Below are 23,414 nucleotides of genomic sequence, written 5' to 3'. Positions count from 1 at the left end.
GGCAAATGCGAGGACTGCATTCATTTCGAGAGGACTGGGACGTAAACGCAAGGACGTCAGTCTCAGGCTCAATACGTCATTGGTGAGGCCACATTTCGAGTTTTGTGAGCAGGTCTCGATCTCTTATCTCACAGGGGATGTGAGACATTGGAGACGGTTCCCGGGAATGATAACGGGATTGAACGTGGTGTTGTCGGAGGTGTATTTGACAGCTCCGCGAGACAGAACACCCACACACAGAGATTCAGGAACAGCTTCTTCCCCTGCGCCATCACATCTTTCAATGCATCAGCAAAAACTCGACATATTTGCGGTGTTTATTAATATTTGCAGTTTACATTAATTGTACATCTTTGTGCAGTACTGATCCTTCAAAAGAACAAATTCCAGGCGTTATAAGTTTCAGATAATAAATGAAATAGCGATTCTTGAGGAAAACATCCGATAAGAGTGGACAGGACACTTGGCCCGCTGGTCTTCACCAGTCACACTGAGTACAGGAGTCGGGAGGTCACGTTGCCGTGATACAAGAGGGGCACAGACAGAGGGAATGCGGACAGACTTTCACCCAGGGTTGGGTTATCGAGCACCAGACGGGACAGGATTGAGGTTAGAGTGAATTGAAAGCAGAAAGAGAGAGGGAGAGAGATATCAGGGAGACGGAGGGTTCAGAGAGAACGGGGAGGGTAGACAGAGAGTGTCTGGGGGAGCGAAGGAGAGAGAGATGTAAGAGGTGTGCAGAGGGAGAAGAGAAAGAGTGGGCGGAGAAAGTTTGAGGAAATAAGGGGAGGCGAGGGGGTAGAGAGAAAGGTAGAGGGAGCGCGGAAGAGCGGGACGGGGGAATGGCGAGAGAGAAGGGGATAGACGGCGAGAGGGATTTGTCGGGGTCTGGTGGTGAGAATATGATTGCAACAAGAGGAGATGGAGTAGGAGGGAGGGACAGAGAGTGTGGGGAGGGAATTTGAAAGGATTTAGGAGTGAGAGAGAAGGTGGAGAAAATGGGGGCATTCACTTGATTCATGTCGACTCCACTGGCTGTTGGCAGAGACCCTGGACCTTTTCAGGAACATCCGGGAACAAAGGTGCCGACTTCTCGCAGATGAACCGCCGATCGGGAACATCACAAGTGTCACCACTTCCGCACCGACTGCAGACGGTCGTTCCAGAGGGCTTGTACAGGAGACTCTGGCCCACAGTCCTATACAGGAGGGTTAAACAATTTCAACAGAGACAAAACAGCTTCAGTAGAGGACCCGAGCGGAGTCCGTCCCCAACCCAATCCCATGAATTCGATCTCTAATTGCCTGTATGAGTTCTCAAACGTCCCACACAACCACTCTCCCCCACGTCCCCGTGCCGGTACTCAGAAAAATACCACGGTCCGAATGTCTCCCCACAACCCTGTGTTAGTTCCCTAACTAATCTTACTGACCCAATGATTCCCCACAGCCCCGTATCCCCCAAACTAATCCCACCGAACCGCTTCCTCACCACAGACCACTTTCAGTCCCCATACGAATCGAACAGGCCCACCCTCCCCCCTCTGATCTGTTTCAGTCCCCGAACAAACCCCACTGTCCCACCGTCTCCCCACAGACCTATGTCTGTCCGAAATGAATCCCACTGTTCCACACTCAGCCCTGTGTGGTTCCAGGTTCATCTCGTTGTCTCTTCCTTTACCCAGAGCTTCGTGTCTGTCTCCTGACATATCCCACTACACCGCGCTATCCCCATACCCTCTGGTCCGCCTCCAGACTTATACCACTGGCACCCTCTCTCCCACCTCCTTGCCTCAGTTCGCAAACTAATTCCGTTATCCCATTGTGTACCACCGCCCTGTATCTGTCTCCAAACTAATCCAAACTACTCTCTCCACTCAGATACATGTCATTCACCAAACTCATCCCACTGTTGCTCCCTTTGCTCACAGCCAGGCGAAAATCTCCAAAATAATCCCACTGCACGTCGCTTACCAATCCCACATGCGTCAGCACGAAAATAATCTCTGTCACTGATCTCTCCCCACTGCCCTCTGTCAGTTTCCAAAATATTCCCACTGCAGTGTCCTCCCCGACAGACACTTTCAGCCCGAAAATGTTCCCATTGTACAGCACGCTCCCGACAAACTCGGACTGTCTACAAACAAATCACAATGCCCCTCCCTTTCCCCACGAAACTAATTCAGACCGTAATCCCAATTGCTCCCGTCAGGACTATGTCAATAACCAATCTTCACCCCACAGATTAGTGATAATCTCACCCGTTTTCGCATTTTTCAATCCAGTAAGCAGGTTTGTTGTCCAGAAGATTGTGGGATACAAAGCGCTGGGAAGTTAAATTAACTTGATTAATGCGTAGAATCGAAAAATATGTACTTCTCTCAGCTGATTACAACAGAAATCTGGGATGGGTCTGTCTGGAAGGAGCTTCATTCCGTGTCTGACCCCGGGAGTGTGTGATGGGACGGTGCGGACGGAGATTCACTCTGTGTCTGACCCCGGGAGTGTGTGATGAGACGGTATGTAGGGTGAATCACTCTGTGTCTGATCCCGGGAGAGTGTGATGGGACGGTGAGGAGGGAGCTAAACTCATTGTCTGACCCGGAGATTTTGTGATGAGACGGTGTGGAGGGAGATTCACTCTGTGTCTGACGCCAGGAGTGTGTGATGGGACGGTGTGGAGGGAGATTCACTCTGTGTCTGACCCGGGGAGTGTGTGATGGGACGGTGTGGAGGAAGATTCACTCTGTGTCTGATCCCGGGAGTGTGAGATGGGACAGCGTGGAGGGAGATTCACTTTGTATCTGACCCCGGGAGTGTGTGATGGGACGGTGAGGAGGGAGCTTAACTCATTGTCTGACCCGGAGATTTTGTGATGAGACGGTGTGGAGGGAGATTCACTCTGTGTCTGACGCCAGGAGTGTGTGATGGGACGGTGTGGAGGGAGATTCACTCTGTGTCTGACCCGGGGAGTGTGTGATGGGACGGTGTGGAGGAAGATTCACTCTGTGTCTGATCCCGGGAGTGTAAGATGGGACAGCGAGGAGGGAGATTCACTTTGTATCTGACCCCGGGAGTGTGTGATGGGACGGTGAGGAGGGAGCTTAACTCATTGTCTGTCCCTGGGATTTTGTGATGGGACGGTGTGGAGGGAGATTCACTCTGTGTCTGACGCCAGGAGTGTGTGATGGGACGGTGTGGAGGGAGATTCACTCTGTGTCTGAACCCGGGAGTGTGTGATCGGACGGTTTGGAGAGAGATTCACTCTGTTTCTGACCCCGGGAGTGTGTGATGAGACGGTGTGGATGGAGATTCACTCTGTGTCTGACCCCGGGAAAGTGTGATAAGACGGTGTGGAGGGAGATTCACTCTGTTTCTGACCCCGGAGGTTTGCGATGATTCCTGTGTTACTGTGTGATCTTTTCGAGCTGTGACACATACCGCTTCATCACTTGAATTGATTTCCAGCAGCCTTGAGTCACGGTTTGAACATTCTTGCTCCGCTTTTTGGAAAATGGTATCAAACGTGGATACGTAATAACACCGATCTTTATTTGTGACCCAGTCCTTGGAACACGTTTGCTCTGGAAATCAGGAATAAGAAACAGTGAGACACAGAGTGAATCTCCCTTCAGACTTTCCTGTCACACGCACCCGGGGTGACACACAGAGTGAAATTCTCTCCACGGGGTACAATCACGCACACCTGAGGTCAAGCACAGAGTGAATATCCCATACACAACGTCTCATTGTAAATTAACAAAGATCAGACAGAGTGAATTTCTCTCCACACCATCCATCACACACTCCCGGGATCAAGACACAGGGTGAATAGAACATGGAACATAGAATAATACAGCACAGTACAGGCCATGTGGCCCAAAATGTTGTGCCTATACTTAAACCCTTCCTCCCATATATCCCCCTACATTAATTTCCTCTATATGCCTGTCTAGTAGTCTCTTAAATTTCACCAGTACATCTGTCTCCACCACTGACTCAGGCAGTGCATTCCACAAACCAACCACTCTCTGAGTAAAAAGCCTTCCTCTAATATCCCCCTTGAAATTTCCACCCCTTACATTAAAGCCATGTCTTCTTGTATTCAGCAGTGGCGCCCTGGAGAAGACGCGCTGGCTGTGCACTCTATCTATTCGTCTTAATATTTTGTATACCTTTATCATGTCTCCTCTCATCCTCATTCTTTCCAAAGAGTAAAGCCTTAACTCTTTCAATCTCTCTTCATAATGTATACTCACTAAACCAGGCAGCATCATGGTAAATCTCCTCTGTACCCTTCCCAATGCTTCCACATCCTTCCTCTAGTGAGGGGACCTGAACTGGACACAATACTCCGAGTGTGGCCTAACCGGAGTTTTGTGGAGCTGCATCATTACCTCGTGAATCTTAAACTCTATCCCTTGACGAATGAAAAGTAACAGTCCTTAAGCTTTCGTAACTACCCTCTCTACCTGTGAGGCAACGTTTAAGGATCTGCAGACATACACCCGCAGATCCCTCGGCTCCTCCACACTACCAAGTATCCTGCCATTTACATTGTACTCTGCCTTAGAGTTTGTCTTTCCAAAGAGTAGCACCTCACACTTCTCCGAGAGGAACTGCATCTGCCGCTTCTCAGCCCATTTCTGCATCTTGTCAATGTCTCCCTGCAGTCTTTGACAATCCTCCACACGATCCACAACACCACAAACCTTCGGGTCGTTTGAAAACCTGCCAACCCAGATGTCTACCCCCACATCCAGGTCGTTAATAATATTCACGAAAAGTAGGAGTCCCAGAACCGACATTGTGGGAAACCACTAGACACAGCCCTCCAATCCGAATGTACTCCCTCCACCACGACCCCCAGTTTTCTGCAGGCAAGCCAACTCTTAATCCACCTGGCCAAAATTCCCTGGAGCCCGTGTCTTCTGCCTTTCAGAATAAGCCTACCGTGTGGAACCTTATCAAATGTAGGTTCCGGTGAGTTTTGTTTCGTTAGTTTAGAGTTATAGAACATGTCAGGCAGGATGTTGGAATGTACTCCTTGAAGGGTGAGGGTAGTCAGGGAGACCTTCTCTGTCGCTAACAACGACACCTGCAGGAAGTGCATCCAGCTGCAGCTCCTAACCTCCGGATCAATCCCGAGAATGATGAGTTTATAGATAGTGGTTTCAGGGAGGTAGTTACGGCAAAGAAGCAGCGCACCGGTAATTGGGTTATCGTCACGCGAGGGAAGGGGGGAAGGGCAGACAGAGCAGGGATCCCCCGTGGCCTTTCCCCTCAACAACATGTATACCGATTTGGATGATGTTGGGAGGGATGACTTACCTGCGACAAGCTGCGGCTGCCGGATCTCTGGCACTGAGTCTGGTTCTGCGGTGCAGAAGGGAGGGGTTAGAGGAGGAGAGCGGTAGTGATAGAAGACTCGATAGTTAGAGGTATAGAGTTAAAAAAAAAGCTTCCTTTAATATCCCCCTTGAACATCCCACCCCTTAACTTAAAATCATGTCCTCTTGTACTGATCAGTGGTGCCCTGCAGAAGAAGTGCTGGCTATCCACTCTATACATTCTTCTTAATATCTTATACACCTCCGACATGTCTCCTCACATCCACTTTCTCTCTTTGTAAACCCTCGCTCCCTTAATATCTGATCATCATCCATACTCTCCAAACCAGGTAAATCTCCTCTGTACCCTTTCCAATGCTTCCACATCCTTTCTATAGTGAGACGTCCAGAACTGGACGCAGTACTCCAAGTGTGGCCGAACCAGACTTTTCTATATCTACACCATTACCTCGTGACTCTTAAACATAGAACATCGAATAGTACAGAACGTTACAGGTCCTTCGGCCCACAATTCCTCCATTTACTTATCTCGTAGTTTATTAAACGTCACTGATGTATCTGTTTCCCCCACTGACTCACGCAGTGCATTCCACGCACCAACCACTCTCCTAGTGAAATACCTTTCTCTAATATCCCCGGTGAAATTTCTTCCCCTTATCTTAAAGCCATATCCTCTTGTATTGAGCAGTGGTGCCCTGGGAAAGAGGCGCTGGCTGTCCACTATATCTATTCCACTTAATATCGTGTATACCTCTATCATGCCTCCTCTCCAGGCATGCGTTAACGTTCCGTGTGTCAGACACACGCATGAACGCAAACCCAAAACCTCTCACCCAACCCCCATTCCCGCCATAGCTACTCATCACACGCGCACAGTGTCAAACACAGAGTCCCATCGTACATACACGGGGTGAGACATAGTTTTAAGTTCCCTGCGCCGTCCGATCACACACTAACACGGTCAGACGCAGATTGAATCTCCCTCCCCGCGGACCCATCACATACTCCAGGCGTCAGACGTGGAGTGAAGCTCCGTGTTCACTGCCTTTTATAAACGCCCGGGCTCAGACGTGGAGTGAAGCTTCCATCAATATTGTTCCATCAAACATTCTCGGAGACAGACACAGACACTCATTCCAGCGGTCAGACGTGATGTGAAGTTTATTGCACACCATCCTGTCACACTTTTCCCAAGTCAGATTCTGAGTGTTCCTCCTAGTTCACCGCCCCTCACACACTCCCGGGGTTAGGCACAGAGTCCGGCTCCCTCAACACCGCCCCTCACACACTCCCTGGATCAGAGAACAGAATTTAGATCCTCTACAAAGTCTAATCACACACAACTTGATCAGACACAGTGTAAATCTCTCTCTCCACGGCCCCATCACCCTCTCCAGCGGTTAGAGACAGAAGGAAACTCCCTCAGCGCACACGAAGAATATCGGAGTGAGAGTGATTATCCATCGTCTGCTTCTCAACGCAGCACACCGCAAATTTCAGACACAGAGTGAAGCTGCCTCCACACGTCCCCATCTCACAATCCCGAGTATACAACAGTGTGAATCTCCGTCTTTACGTCCCATCACGCAATTCCTGGAGGGTCACAGAGTGAGGCTCTCTCTGAACCATTCCATCACAACTACCTGTGTTTTCACACAAAGCGAAGCTTCGCCCAGACCCTCCCATGGCACACTCATGGGGTCAGACTCCCTCCAATCACACAATCCGGTGTCACATAGAATAAACATCCATCTGTACTGTCCCATCACCACTCCTGGAATCAAACACAAACGCTCACTCTCGGCGATCCCTTCACACACTCCCGGATTCAGACACAGCTTGAATCTCCCTCCACACAATCCCGTCAAACACTCCCGGAGTCAGACACAGAGTGAATCTCCCTCCACACCGTCCCATCACACACTCCCAGGTCAGACACAGAGTGATTATTCCTCTACACGGTCCCATCAAACACTCCCGGGGTCAGACACAGAGTGAATCTCCCTCCACACCGTCCCATCACACACTCCCAGGTCAGACACAGAGTGATTATTCCTCTACACGGTCCCATCAAACACTCCCGGGGTCAGACACAGAGTGAATCTCCCTCCACACCGTCCAATCACACACTCCCGGGATCAGACACAGAGTGAATCTCCCTCCACACCGTCCCATCACACACTCCCGGGGTCAGAGTGAAAAGCTCTCTCCACGGTGCCATAACACACTTCACGGATCAGACACGGGGTGTATCTCTCTGGGCAGTGTTCCGTCAGACAATCCCGCTGTCACACACAGAATAAATTTGGATCCATTAGACACTCCCAGAGTGAGACATGGAGTGAAGCAGCAATGTTACGTCTCACAATCCCGTGTTCAAAAACAGAGTGAATCCACCTCCACAACCTCCCATCACACTGTCCTAGATTCAGTGACAGAGGGAAACACCCTTCATGTAGTCCCATCATGCTCGCCGGATCAAAGACAGTGTGAATCACCCTCCATCTCAACTCTTCACACACTCCTGATGCTAAGCACAGAGTACCGCTTCCTCTCTCCATGCCTACCGTGTGATGAGGAGCGGGTGAAAGAGGGGGATGATGCATCACCTCTTCTGCTGATCAGCAATTCACAGATTTGAGCTTTGGCTTCTCTGACAGATCTGTATTTCGTTTTCATCTCAGTGAACTGGAGACGGAGATCGTTGTTCATTCGTTTAAGATCGGACAGATTAGATTTTCGGTGACATGTTTCGTAAGACTGACGAATCTGTGACACTGAGAGAGATGGTGAGGGATGTTTAGCGTTTACAGTGATACATGAGTCAGCGTCACGCTACCGAACGGGTCACAGAGAGTGTTTTGTCAGTGTCACGGTGAAGAGTGTCATAGTGAAAGATGTGATGTTGGCACAGTGAGAAGCGTCGGCGCCACATTGTCGGGCGTGTATGTTTCACACTGAGGGGTATATCAATGTCCCGGTGAAGGTGCTGTTATTTCCATGGGCGAGGAAAATGTGTGGTTGAGGGGACTTGTGGTGTCACGGTGGGTGGAGTATCTGTGTCATGGTGTGAGGTTCGCTGGTTCCACAGAGAGGGGTATGTCTGTGTCACGGAGAGAGACATGACATGGCCACGGTGTGAGTGAGAGGGTCACACTGAGATGTGTGTCGGTGTCACGGAGAGCACTATGTCGGTGTTATTGTGAACTTAGGTGTCTGTATCCCGGTGATGGTTTTGCCTGTGTCAGGGTGAGGTGTGGGTTATTGTCTCAGTGATCTGTGCATCGGCGTTATGTTAAGGAGCGATACTGTCACGGTAAGGGGTGTTACATAGACGTCTGAGTCTTTTTCAAGATGCGGTGCGGAGCGGATCACATTGAGGAGCGTGAAGATGCCACGGTGTACGCAACCTCAGCGTCACGGTGAAGAACGTGTCAGTGTCACTGTGAGGTGTGTTTGTTTGGTGCCTTGAGGAGTTTATCAGTAACACCGTCAGGGACATGTCGTTGTTACTGAAGGGTAACATATGGTCAGTGTGACAGACTTGTGCGTGTCACTGCGATGGTCGTGTAGGTTTCGCGGTTAAGTGTGTATCTATGTCTCTTTGAAGGTCGTGACCGTAATACGGTAAGAGCATTGTCAATGTAATGGTGAATGGCGTGTCGGAGTCAGCATGAGTCTTGATTGTGTTACGGTAAAGACCGTGTTCTTATCACGGTCAGGGGAGTGTCCGTGTTTTAGGAGATAGAGCATAGAATTGTACAGCACAGTACACGCATTTCGGCCCACAATGTTATGCCGACCCGTAAACCTTGCCTCGCATATAACTCCCCACATACCTGTCCAGCAGCCTCTTAAATTTCTCTGATGAATCTGCCTCTGCTATTGACTCAGGAAGTGCATTCCACGCACGAACCACACTCTGAATATTTTTTTAAAAAAGAATTTCCTCTAATATCCCCCTTCAACTTCCTAACACTTACCTTAAAGCCACGTCCTGTTGTATTGAGCAGTGGTCCCTTGGGGAAGAGACGCTAGCTGTCCACTGTACATATTCCTCTTAATATCTTGTATACCCCTATCTTGTCTCCGCTCATCCTCCTTCTCGCCAAAGAGTAAAGCCTTAGCTCCCTTAATCTCTGATCGTAATGCACCCTCTCCAAACCAGGCAGCATCCTGGTAAATCTCCTCTGTTCCCTTTCCAATGCTTCCACATCCTTCCTATGGTGTGGCGATCAGAACCGTAGACAGTACTCCAAGTGTGGCCTAACTTGAGTTTTATAGAGCTACACCATTACCTCACTTAATTATGCTGTTGGCGAGGAAAACCGACCAGGTGTGAGCCACAGTGACAGGGCCTCTGGCACTGAGTCTGAGCCTGTGGTGCAGAAGGATGGGACGGGGACGAGGAGAGCTGTTGTCATTGGAGACTGTATAGTCAGGGGAACAGACAGGACATTTTGTGGATGTGAGAAGGAAACCCGCATGGTTTGTTGCCTCCCAGGTTCCAGAGTCCGGGATGTCTCTGACCGAGTGTTGACATCCTGGCACGAGACGGAAAGCAACCAGAAGTCGTGATACATGTTGGTACCAACAACATAGGCTGTAAGAGTGATGAGGGTCAGAAGAGTGAGTTACGGGAACTAGGCAGAAGGCTGAAGAACAGGACCTCAAGGGTTGTGTTCTCAGGATTACTGCCAGGGCTATGTGGTAGTGATGGTAAGAATTGGAGGAGGTGGCAGTTGAATGCGTGGCTGAGGAGTTGGTGCAGGGGGCTGGGTTTTAGATTTTTGGATCATTGGGATCTATTCTGGGGATGTTAGGACGTGTGCAGATTGTACGGGTTGAACCTAAACTCAAGGGGGAGCACTATCCTTGCATGTATGTTTTCTACTATGGTTCTGGAGGGTTTATACTAATTTGCAAGGGTTATGGGACCCGGTGCGATAGGAAAGTGCAAGAAGTGCATGGAGTAAAGCCAGATCTAAAATATAGGGAGGCATTGAGGAAAGAGAAGCCGAATAAAGGGTTTAAAGATAGTAAAGTAGAAGGGCTAAATTGTGTGTACTTCAATGCAAGAAGAATCAGGAACAAAGGTGATGAATTGAGAGCTTGGGGACATACATGGAATTATGATGTAGTGGCCATGACAGAGACATGGTTGGTACCAGGGTAGGAATAGATTCTCAATATTCCTGGTTTTCAGTGCTTTAAAAGGAACAAAGAGGTGGGAGAGGGGCGGAGGGGTGGCATTACTGGTCAGGCATACTATTACATCTACAGAAAGGGTTTGTAATGTTGCAGGATCCTCTTTTGAGTCAGTATGGGTGGACGCCATGAAAAGAAAGGGAGCTGTTACTGTACTGGGGTGATTCTACTGGTAGCAGCAGAGGTACAGCGGAACAGATTGGAAGGCAGTTATGAAAGGTGCAAAAATAACAGGGTTGTTATCATGGGTGACATTAACTTCCCTAATATTGATCGGCACGTGTTTAGTTCCAAGGGCTTAGATGGGGCAGAGTTTGTTTACTGTGTCCAGGACGAATTACTATCACAGTATGCTAACATGCCGACTAGGGGGAATGCCATACTAGATCTAGTATTAGGTAACGAACCCGAGAGGGTCACGGATCTCTCAGTGGGTGAGCATCTGGGGGACTGTGATCACCGCTCCCTGGCATTTAGCATTATAATGGAAAAGGATAGAATCAGAGAGGACAGGAAAATTTTTAATTGGGGAAGGGGAAATTATGAGGCTATAAGGCTAGAACATAGGGGTGTGAATAGGGATGATGTATTTGCAGTGAAATGTACTATGAATATTTTGCAGGACTTTAGGGATATATTTGTCCCGGTGCAGAAGAGAAAGAATTGTAGGGTGAAGGAACCATGGGTTTCAAGTGAAGTGGAAAATCTAGTCAGGTGAAAGAAGGCAGCATATATGAGGATTAGGAAGCAAGGATCAGATGGGTCTATTGAGGAATACAGTGTAGAATGAAAGAAGCTTAAGAAGGGGTTGAGTAGCGCAAGAAGGCGTCATGAGAAAGCCTTGGCGTGTAGGGTAAAGGAAAGCCCCAGGGTTTCTTCAATAATGTGAAGAACAAAAGGATGACAACAGTAATGGTAGGACCAATCAGAGATAGAAGTGGGAAGATGTGCCTAAAGGCTTTGGAGGTGAGCGTGGTCCACAATGAATACTTCTCTTCGGTATTTATTAATGAGCGTGAATTTGATGACGGTAAGGACAATATGAGTGAGGTTGATGTTCTAGAACATATTTATATTAAGGGAGAGGAGGTGTTGGGATTGTTAAAATGCATTGGGACGGAAAGGTCCCCGGGGCCTGACGGAATATTCCCCCAGGCCGCTCCACGAGGCGAAGGAAGAGATTATCGAGCATCTGGCTAGGATCTTTCTGTCCTCGTTGTCCATGGGAATGGTAGCAGAGGACTGGAGGGAGGCGAATGTTGTCCCCTTGTTCAAAAATGTTAGTAGGGATAGGGATAGGGTAGTAGGGATATAAAACTCTGCTTAGGCCAAACTTGGAGAACTCTGTCCAGTTCTGGTCACCTCACTATAGGAAGGATGTGGATTACTGGAAAGGATACAGAGATTTACCAGGACGCTGCTTGGTATATAGAGTATGGATTACGATCAGAGATTAAGGGCGCTAGGGCTTTACTCTTTCGAGAGAAGGAGGATGAGAGGAGACATGATAGAGGTGTACAAGATATTAACAGGAATAGATACTGTGGACAGCTATAATTATATTAATTATAGAAAGTGAGCCTTACGTCTGTGGCGGGAAAGCTTTTGGAAACGATTCTTAGAGATAGGATCTGTGGGAATTTAGAGAATCATGGTCTGATCAGGGACAGTCAGCATGGTTTTGTGAAGGGCAGATCGTGTCTAACAAGCCTGATAGAACATTTGAGGTGGTGACCAGGCATAAAGATGAGTATAGTGCTGTGGATGTGATCTACATGGATTTTAGTAAGGGATTTGATAAGGATCCACACGGTAGGCGTATTCAGATAGTCAGAAGGCTTGGGATCCAGGGAGGTTTGGCCAAGTGGATTCAGAATAGACTTGCTTGCAGAAGTCAGAGGGTCGTGGTGGAGGCAGTACATTCAGAATGGAGAGCTTTAACTAGTGGTGTCCCACAAGTATTTTTTCTGGGACCATTAATTTCCGTGATTTTTATTAACGACCTGGATATGGTGGCAGAAGTGTGGGTTAGCAAGTTTACGGACGACACAATGGTTGGTCGTGTCGTAGATAGTGTAGGGGATTGTCGAAGTTAAGGAGACGGAAGTTCAAGGGGATATTAGAGGAAGGATTTTCACTCAGAAAGTGTTTGGTGCGTGGAATGCACTGCCTGAGTCAGTGGTGGAGGCAGATCTAAGAGAGAAGTTTAAGAGGCTACGAGACAGGTATATGGAGAAATTTAAGTAGGGGGGTATAGCGGATGCAGTATTAGATTTTTGGCACAGCATTGTGGGTTGAAGGGCCTGTAATGTGCTGTACTATTCTATGTTCTATGTTCTCACAAATCATAAACTCTACCTCTCGAAATTTGATTGCTAATACCCCATACGCTGTCTTAAGTACCCTATCTACCTGTGAGGCACACTTTAGGGATCGGTGGACATGTACACCCAGATCCCTCTGCTCCTCCACACTGCCATGTGTCCTGCCATTTACGTTTTACACTGCCTTGGAGGTTGTTCTTACAAGGTGTACCACCTAACACTTCTCGGGGTTGAACACCAACTGCTTCTTCTCAGCCAACTGCTGCATCCAAACAATGCCTCTCTGCAATCTTCGACAATCTTCTACACTATCTAAAACACCACCAAACTTTTTGTCGTCTGCAAACTTGCCAGCCCACCCATCTACCCTCACATCCAGGTCGATAATGAAAATCGCAAAAGGTAGAGGTCCCAGAAAGGATCCTTGATGGACAGCATTGGTCACAACCTTCCAATCCGAATGTACTTCTCCCCTCCCCCCACAACCCTCTGTTTCCTGCAGAAAAAATAAATACCGCATTCACCTGGCCAAATGTCCCGGTATCCCATGCCTTCTGATTTTATGAATTAGCCTACAGTGTGGAACCTTGTCAAACGCCTTACTAACCGCCATCTATACCATATCTACTGCAATACTCTCATCTGTAAGTTTGGTTAACTCCTCAAAGAAATCTATCAGGCTTGTTAGACACGATCTGTCTTTCATAAAGCCATGCTGACGGTCCCTGACCAGACCATTATTCTCTAAATTCCCATAGATCATCTGTCTAAGAATCTTTTCCAACCGGTTTCCCACGCCCGACGAGAGGCTCACTGGTCTATAATTACCCGGACTATCCCTACTACCTTTGTCGAGCAAGAGGACAACTTTCGCCTCCCCCCAATTCGGCGGTACCATTCCGGTGGAGAACGAGGACATAACGATCCTAAACAGAGGCTCAGCAATCATTATCCTCACATCGTGGAGCAGCCTGGGGAACATTCCGTCAGGCCCCTTTACTTACCCGTTCTCATAAATTTGAACAACAACACGTCATCTCCACTACAATCAACATGCTCCAGAACATCAACGTCCATCATATTGTCCTCACCGTCATCAGGTTCTCTCTCATTGGTGAATACCGAAGATAACTATTCATTGAAGACCTCGCTCTCTTCCGCAGTCTCCAGGCCCAACTTTATCCCACCTTTCTCTCTAATTGGTCCTTCCTTCACTCCTGTCTTCCTTTTATTCTTCTGATAACAGAGGAATGCCTCACCCTACTCGCAAAGGCCTTCTCATGTCCGCTTCTGGCTCTTCTGAGACCCTCTTAAGCTCCTTTCTTGCTATCCTTTATTCTTCAATAGACACATCTGTCCTTTGCTTCCTAAACAGCAGGTATGCTGCCTTCTTCCAACTGACGAGATTTTCCACCTCATTAGTTACACATGGTTGCTTCAACCTACCGTTCTTTATCTTAGTCTCAAGACAATTTTATCCCTAACATCCTGCCAGAGATCCCTAAACTTCGACCATATATCCTGCCACAATTTGTGTGGTTGGGACTAGTGGGATCAGTGCTGGGTCCATTTTTATTTGTCATCTATATCAATGATCTGGAATGTAAAGTAATAAATTTGATCAGCAAATGTGCTGATGATACCAAGATTGGAGGCGCAGTGGACAGTGAGGAAGATTTTTAAACTTGCAGAGGTATTTGTACCAGCTGGTAAAATAGGCTGAATAATGGCAGATGGAGTTTAATACAGACAAGAGTGTAGTATTGCAATTTGGAAGGACAAACCAAGGAGAAAATACAAGGTAAATGGTAGGGCACTGAGGAATGCAGTAGAACAGATGGATCTGGGAATACAGATACAAAATTTCCTAAAAGTGCCGTCACGGTTAGATAGGGTAGTAACGAGAGCTCTTGGTACATTGGTCTTTATATACCAAAGTATTGTATATAAGAATTGGAACGTTATGATGAGGTTGTATAAGGCATTGGTGAGGAAGAATTTGGAGAATTGCGTGACGCTTTGGTCAACGAATTACAGGAAAGTTATTAATAAGGTAAGAATGCTGAGAAGGTTTACATGGATGTTGCCGGGATTTAAGAAACTGAGTTACAAAGAAAGGTTGAATAGATTTGACAAGGTTCGACATGGAAGGTTAGTTAGGAAGTTTCAATCGTTAGGTATTAACATTGAAGTAGTAAAATGTATTCAACAGTGGCTGGTTGGGCGATGCCAGAGAGTAGTAATCGATACATCGTTGTCAGGTTGTAGGCCGATGACCAGTGGTGTGCCTCAATTGTATTTATCATATACATAAATAATCTGTATGATGGAGTAGTAAATTTGATTAGTAAGTATGCAGATGATAATAAGATAGGTGACGTTGCGGACAATGAAGTAGGTTTTCAAAGCCTGCAGAGTGATTTCAGAGAGGTTTAGTCTAGTTAGAGGAGTGGGCTGAGCGATGGCAGATGAAGTTTAATGCTGATGTGTGAGGTGTTACATTTTGGTAGGACTAATCAAAATAGGACATACGTGGTAAGTGGTAGGCCATTGAAGAATGAAGTAGAACAGAGTGTTCTAGGAATAATGGAGCCTAGTTCCTTGAAGATGGAAACTGAAGTGGATAGAGTCGTAAAGAAAACTGTTGGTATGCAGTTCTTTATAAATCAACGCATTGAGTATCGGAGTTGGTATGTATGGTTAAGAATGTACAAGGCATAGAAAGGCAATATTTGGAGTATTGTGTACAGTTCTGGTCAACGAATTATAGGAAAAATGTCAACAAAATAGAGAGAGTACAGAGGAAATTTACTAGAATGTTCCCTGGGTTTCAGCACCTAACTTACAGAGAATGGTTGACCAAGTCAGGCCTTTATTATTTGGAGCGTAGAAGGTTGAGGGGGTCTTTGATAGAGGTATTTAAAATTAAGAGGGGGATAGATAGAGTTGACGTGGATAGGCTGTTTCCATTGAGAGTAGGGGAGGTTCAAACAAGAGTACATTAGTTGAGATTTAAGGGGTAAAAGTTTAGGGGAAACACCAGGGGAGACTTCTTTACTCAGAGAGTAGTAGCTGTGTGTAACAAGCTTCCAGTCTTAGTGGTAGAGGCGGGTTTGATATTGTCATTGAAAGTAAAATTACAGAGGTATATGGACAGCAAAGAAATGGAGGGTTATGGGCTGAATGCAGGTCGGTGGGTCCAGGTGAGAGTAAGCGTTCGGCACGGATTAGAATGACCGAGCTGGCCTGTTTCCTTGCTGTAATTGCTTAATGGTTATTGAGTTTAGATTAAGACTTTATTCCCTGGAGCGTAGAAGAATGAGGGGATATTTGATAGAGTTATATTCAATTTTAATGGGTATAGATAGAGTGAATGCAAGTGGGCTTTTTTCCACTGAGGCCAGGGAAGGAAAAAAGAGAGGACATGGGTTAAGGGTGAAGGGGGAAAAGTTCACTTTTAACATTTAAGAAAATGCTGGAAATGTACATGGATGAGAGGTGTATGGCCAGTGTGACTGGCCAGAAAAATGTTTAGGCACACCCAATAAGGGACAAAAGACCAGTTTCTCTGCCGCAATGTTCTGCGGTTCTATGTCCATAGTTTATTTCCCTGCAAATTATCATCGCAATTAACACCCGCAAATTCTAGTCTGATAGCTTCACATTTTCCCTTCCCCAACTAAATTATTTACTGTCCTCTCTGAATCTAGCCTTTTCGATGATAAATCTAAAGGCCAGGTAGCGGTCGTTACTGCCCCCCAGATGCTCCCCCACTGAGAGATCTGTGACCTGACCCAATTCGATTTCTAATACAAGATCTATTTGAGCATTACCCCAGTCGGCCTGTCAACACTCTGTGACAGGAATCCGTTCTGGACACACATATCTGACTCTGCCCCGTCTAAGCTGTTGGAACTAATCAATTCTCAATCAAAATTAGTGAGGTTAAAGTCATCCATGATAACAACCCTCTTAAATATGCACCTTTCCAAAATATGCTCCTTGCTATCTCTACTGCTACCAGAGGGCATATAGAATACTCCCAATAGAGTAGCTTCTCCCTTGTTGTTCCGGAATTCCGCCCATACTGACTCAAAAGAGAACAGTACTACATTACCCACCCTTTCTGCAGCTGACCAGTCATGCCACCCCTCCTCCCCTTCCAGAAATATTGAGAATCCATTCCTGCCCTGGTGGCAGCCAAGTCTCCGTAATAACCTCTGCATTATAATTCCGTGCATGGATCCAAGCTCTCAATTCATCATATTTGTTCTTGATGCTTCTTGCATTAAAGCAGACGCACTTTCGCCCTTCTTTCTTATTACTTTTAGACCCTTTATTCTTCTACTCTTTCCTCAATGCCTCTCTGTATGTTAGATCTGGCTTTACTCCATGCACTTCTTTCACTGCTCTATCGCTCCGGGTTCCATCCCCCTTGCAAATTAGCTTAAATCCTCACGAATCATGCTATCACCCCTACCAGCATGGATATTGCTTCCCCTCGGGTTCAGGTGCCACCCATCAAATCTATACAGTTCCCACCTTCCCCAAAATGGATCCCTATGTTCCAAAAATCTATAAGCTTGCCCCCTGCACCAACCCCACAGCCGCACATTCAACGGCCATCTCCTCCAGTTCTTTCCTTCACTATCACGTAACAGAGGCAGCAATCCAGAGAACACCACCCTTAAGGTACTGTGCTTCAGCCTTCTGCCTATTTCCCCAAACTCACAATTCAGGACCTCATCCCACTTCCCTATGGTGAGCTGTTTTTAATCGGTGTTACGGTAAGGGGGGATGTTGGTTTCACTGTTGTGTTTTGCCATAACAATTTATTCCACTCTCTTTATTAATGGTCTGACTCCACTCGGAGCCCGTTCCACTCACCATGGATTGAGAGACCCACCACCACCACGATGAGGGCGGACGTAACTAGGCAGAGTAGGCAGATCAGACGGTACGGTCTATTTCCGATCTTCACTTTCGACTCCTGTTCCTGCGCCGCTGCGGAGAGACCATACAACCATAAGACGATAATATATACTTTATAAATCCACAGGAGCAACTTAGTGATTACTTCACTTCAGTAACTTAGTGACTGTAGTGATATTTGCTGCAGACTGAAAAGCTTGAGGATGTGGATATTTAGAAAGAGAATATGCTGGAGTTTTAGGAGAACTTCAAGTTGGATAAGTCACGGAACGGACGAAATGTAAAGGAGGCTACTGTGGGAGACGAGGGAGGAGATTGCTGAGCCTCTGGCGATGATCTCTGCATCATCAATAGGGGCGGGAGAGGTTCCGTAGTATTTGAGAGTTGCGAATTATTACACCAAGTGAGTAGAGATAGCGCAGGAAATTATAGACCAGTGAGTCTTACCTCAGTGGTTGGTAAGTTGCTGGAGAAGACCCTGAGAGGCAAGACTTATGAACGTTTGGAGAGGTATATAATATTTAGGAGTAGTCTGCATGGCTTTGCCAAGGGCAGGTCGGGCTATACGTCCGTGATTAAATTTCCGTGAGGATGCGGCTGAACACTTTGATGAAGGAAGAACAGTATATCTAGTATATATAAATTTCAGCAAGGCTTTTGATAAGGTACCCCATGCAAGGCTAATTGAGAAAATAAGGAGGCACGGGATGAAATGGGATATTGCTTAGTGGATCCAGAACAGGCTTGCATGCTGAAGACAAATAGTGGTTGTATACGGATCACATTGTACATGGAGGTCTTCAGTGGAGTACCCCAGGGATCTGCTCTGTGATCCTTATTCTTCGTGATTTTTATAAATGACATGGATGAAGAAGTGGAGGGATGGGTTAGTATGTTTGCTGATGACACATAGTTTCGAGACGTTCTGGGTAGTGTGGAGGGTTGCAAGAAGTTGCAGCGGGATATTGATAGGATACAAAACGTGGCTGAGATGTGGCAGATGAAGTTCAACCCGATAGGTGTGAAGAGGTTCATGTTGGTAGTTCAAATATCATGGCAAAGTATAGCATTAATGATAAGACTGTTGGCAGTGTGGAGGATCAGAGGGATCTTGGGGTACGAGACCATATGAAGCTCAAAGCAGCTCCACAGATTGACTCTATGGGTAAGAAGGCATATGGTGTATTGGCCTTCATCAATCGTGAAATTGAATTTAGGAGCAAAGAGGTAATGTTGCAACTTTATAGGACCTTGGACAGACCCTGCTTGGGTACTGTGCTCAGTTCTGGTCGCTCACTGCAGGAATGACGTGGCAGCCATCTAACTGGTGCAGAGGAGATTTACGAGGATGTCTCCTAGAATGGGGAGCATGCCTTTTAAGAATAGGCTTAGTGAACTCGGCCTTTTCTCCTTGGAACGACGGAGGATGAAAGGTGACTTGATAGAGGTGTATAAGGTGATGAGAGGCATTGATCGTGTGGATATTCAGAGGCGTTTAGCCCAGGGCTGAAATGATTGCCACAAGAGGACACAGGTTGAAGGTGCTGGGGATTAGGTACAGTGGAGACGTCAGGGGTATTTCCTTTTACTCAGAGAGTGGTCAGTTCGTGGAATTGGCGGCCAGCAACTGTGATGAAGCCGGATAAGATAGGGTATTTTAAGAGATTAGTATTGCGCTGTAGGTTTTCTATGTTTCATAAGATATAGTAGCCGAAGTAGTACTTTCGGACCATCGAGACTGTTCCACTATTCAATCGTGGGCTGATCTAATTTTTTCAGTCATCCCCACTCCATTGTTTTTGCCCAGACCCTCTGAAACGCTGGCTAATCAAGAACCTATCTCTCTCTGCCTTAAATGCACTTGATGACTTGGCTCCCACAGCTGCTCGTGGCAAAAAATTCCATACATTTACCTCCCCCTGACTGATGTAATTTCTCCTCAGTTCTAACAGGACGTCCTTCAATCCTGAAGATTTGCTCTCTTGTCCTAGAATTCCTTACCAACGGAAGGAATTTTTCCATATCTAGACTGTTCGTAAATGTTCAGCATTCGGAAAATTTCTGTGAGATCTTCGCGTATTCTGCTGAACGCCAAGGAATACAGACCAAGAGCTGCCGGATGTCCCTAACACAGCAAACCTCTCATTCCTGGAATCATTCTAGTCAATCTTCTCTGAACCCTCTCTGATGTCAGTATATATGATGAACCCAAACTGAACACAATACTCTAAGTTTCTTCTCACCAGTGCCTTTTGGTACCTCAACAAATTCCAAATTCCTTGACTTGGTAATGGCTGACAGGTGTCTGACCGAGTCCAGAGATCTGTCAGATCTCCCCTGTACCTCCTCCGCTCCAGAGAAAGCAGCCCAGGTGTCCGACCTCTCATTGTAAGACATGCCATCTTATCCCGGCAGAGTCCTGTTAAACCTCTCCGGAGACTCCCCAAAGCCCTGACATCCTCCCGATAATGGGGAGACCAGAACTGTATTCAATGCGCCTGATTCAGCATAACTAGTGATTTTTATGAAGTTGCAACATAACTCCCTGACATTTGTACTCAATGCATCGACTAATAAAGGCAAGAAAGCCATCGGACTTCTTAACCATCCCATCAAACTGTGCAGCCACGTTCAGGGAGCTATGAACATGGAGCCCAAGATCCTCTGCCCATCTAAAGTAAGGAAACGTTCGGCACAGCATTGTATCCGAAGGGCCTGTTCTCTATGTTTCTATGTTACAATACTGTTTATGGTTTTGGCTTTGATAGTGTGTCATTTCGTTCATTAGAGTTACCGAGGTGCAACAGTTTAGGCTTGTCACTGTTAAACTCCATGCAACTCCCGGTTTCCAAACCATATCTGTAACTGATCTGCATCCCACTGAGAATACTTTGCCGCTCTTCTCCGCTCTCCACAGCGCCACTTCTCGACGTATCATCAGCAAAGCTACTAACCCACCCATCTGTAATTTCATGCAGATCATTTATATAGATTTAAGAGCCGAGTGGTAATTTTGCAGTTCCTGTTCAGACCCCACTTAGAGTACTATGCTCAGTTCTGCTCGCCTTGGAAACACTTCGAAACCATAGAAAGTGTTCAGAGGACATTTGGAAGAATGTTTCCTGGATTGAACAGAATGCTTGATGAGAATAGGTTGAGTGAATAAAAACACAAAATGCTGGCAGAACTCAGCAGGCCAGACAGCATGTATGGGAGGAGGTAGAGACGACGTTTCGGACCGAAACCCTTCATCAGGAGGGTTGAGTGAACTCAGTCTTTACTCTTTTCAGCGACCTCGGATGAGAGGTGACCTGATAGAGATATATAATGTTATGAGAGGCATTGATTGTGTGGATAGTCAGAGGCTTTTCCACAGAGCTGAAATGGCTCGCAAGGGAGGACATGGTTTTAAGGTGCTTGGAAGTAAATGCAGAGGAGATGTCAGGGGTAGGTTTTTTAGCAGCGAGTGGTGAGTGCGTGGAATGGGCTGACGGAGGCGGTGGTGGAGGTGGAAACGAGAGGATCTTTTAAGGGACTTCTTAATGGCTGCATGGAATTTAGAATAATAGAGGGCTATGGGTAAAGCCCTGGTTGTTCTAAGGTAGGGATGTGTGCGGTCAGTTTTTTGGGCCGAAGGGCCTGTATTGTGACGTATGTGTTCTATGTTTCAATGTTTCTAACACACCCATCTAAAATTTATATACATCACAGACAGAAATTTAACTGTGGAGTCGAGTGACAAAGTTTTATTACCCAGATGTTGCAAGTCTATGGGACACAGAGACAGCTGCATTAGAAACTTGGACAATTGCGAGTATGACACGTGATCCCTCCAGACGACGTCATCACTGTGAACACTAACCTGTTTGTGCAGTGGTTGACAACCCGCCAGGTGCCGAGGCAATGGGAGGATCTTCACGCTGATCGATGCGGATTTCCTTTTTCCGAAAGTTCAAATCAGAGTAGGTGGAGTTCGGATCCTCTGGGAGAGAGAGAGAGAGCAGATAAGCAAGAGAGTGAGAGCGGTAGAGAATGGGGGAGGGTGTCAGGAAGAGAGAGGAGGGGTGAGAGAAGAGAGAGAGGCAAATGAGGGAGACAGAATGAGTGAGAATTCGAGTGAGAGGGTCAGGGAGAGTGGTAGAGACTCAAGAGGCTCTCGGGGGCAGCAGAGGAGAGCGATGGACAGAGAGAGGGTTGTAGCGACAGTGGTGCTGGGAGGGAAGATGAAAGAGAAAGTATCAGAAGGGAGAACGGGGTGAGAGAGGTGGAAACAGAGTGAGAGGGGCGGGGAGAGAGTCGGGAACAGTGAGAGGGCAGGGAGAGGTGTGAAAAAGGGCGAAAAAGACGGGGATTGAGAAGAGGGAGTGAGGGGAGAAGAAATGTGAGAGGGTGATGGAGAAGAGTGAAGAAGAAAATTTGAGAGAGAGGGCGAAGAGCGAGGGGACACAGTGTAGGGGAAAGGGCATGACCCATGGATCGTCAGGAGGAGAGGGCGTGAGGGGAGTTCAGGGGCAAAATTAGGGACAGAGCCAGGTTGTAAGACAGGAGGGGCGGACAGGGAAGGATAAGAGGGAGCGGAGAGAGATGGACAGAACGCGAGGGGGAGACCGAGAATGGTAGAGACGCTGACTGTGATAGAGGAGTGACTGGAGGAAGGGGGGCAATGAGAGAGGGCGAAGAGAAGGGGACAGTGGGGGAGAGTAGGGAAAACGGGGAGAGAGGGGGAGAAACGGAGAGCGGAGAGGGTGTGAGGAGGTGAGGGAGCGGAGAGGAGGGGAAAGAGTGTGGGGTTAAGAACATTGAGAGAGCAGTTATGGATTTATACAGCGCCTCATCCTCACCGTTTCTCCCACTGCGTCCCTCCTCACCCTCCTCCCTCCTCACGGTGCTCACTCATCACCACAAACCCACCCTACAGCGCTCACTCCTCAGCGCCCCTTCCTCCACAAGGCACATACCATGCTAGCTCTCCTCACCGACCCTCAGCACACACTCATCAAACCACCCTACGGCGCTCCCTGTATACTGTCCCTACCAGGGCGCTCACACCTAACGGCACCCTCCCCACCGTTCCTCCCACAAAGTCCACCCACCCATCGTCTTTCCCATGCGTTCCCTCCGTCTTATGCTCAAACAAGCAATCCTTAGGGTGACTGTACGTTTGCCCTGAGATCTCTGGACAGGATTGAACACGTCAGCTAAACAGTGTCAAACCAACAAAGATAAAACTAACCTCGATCTTTCCGCACCCGGGGCGCAGAGCGGGTCTTGAAATTCAGTTCAGCATACGATACATCAGGTTCAGCTGGGGACAGGAAAGCGAGGGTCAGAGACAGACTGAAGTTCCCTCCACACAGTCGAATCACACACTCCCGGGGTCAGACACAGAGTGTAGCACCCTCCACCGCGTCCCATCACACACACCAGGATAAGCTACAGAATAGATCAGTCCCCTGTCTTTCTGCCCCACTCACCTCGGGAAGGGGACCGTGCGTCCGTATTTCCCAACTTCACATTCATGTGACTCTCGTTCCGGTCCATCCTGCCGAGTATTCTCTGCGTCTCTGAGCTCAGGTAGCTGAAACAACCGTTGTCAGAGG

The 23,414-nt window shown here is 47.4% G+C and overlaps 1 protein-coding gene across 4 annotated transcripts; it reads right to left on the bottom strand.

Annotated features, from left to right (window-relative positions):
- Positions 1–301: 301 nt before the first annotated feature.
- Positions 302–23,414, bottom strand: LOC132387624 (killer cell lectin-like receptor subfamily B member 1B allele C). Of its 4 annotated transcripts, XM_059959995.1 has the most exons (9): positions 23,289–23,414; positions 23,048–23,119; positions 21,677–21,796; positions 17,770–17,886; positions 7,918–8,127; positions 5,331–5,375; positions 3,441–3,583; positions 2,261–2,325; positions 302–1,198 (listed from the first exon to the last, which is right to left on the bottom strand). In XM_059959995.1, the coding sequence occupies exons 1-9, from the start codon at positions 23,353–23,355 to the stop codon at positions 1,018–1,020; spliced, it is 1,020 nt and encodes a 339-aa protein (XP_059815978.1). In that variant the 5' UTR covers positions 23,356–23,414; the 3' UTR covers positions 302–1,017. The 4 variants fall into 4 exon arrangements, with proteins under 4 accessions (XP_059815978.1, XP_059815980.1, XP_059815981.1 ...); XM_059959997.1 differs by lacking the exon at positions 5,331–5,375; XM_059959998.1 differs by lacking the exon at positions 7,918–8,127.

Source organism: Hypanus sabinus, unplaced genomic scaffold (assembly GCF_030144855.1).
Source record: "Hypanus sabinus isolate sHypSab1 unplaced genomic scaffold, sHypSab1.hap1 scaffold_2047, whole genome shotgun sequence".
Classification (NCBI taxonomy): domain Eukaryota; kingdom Metazoa; phylum Chordata; class Chondrichthyes; order Myliobatiformes; family Dasyatidae; genus Hypanus; species Hypanus sabinus.
Note: the sequence above shows the minus strand (reverse complement) of the source record. Positions and strands in the feature narration are given on the sequence as shown.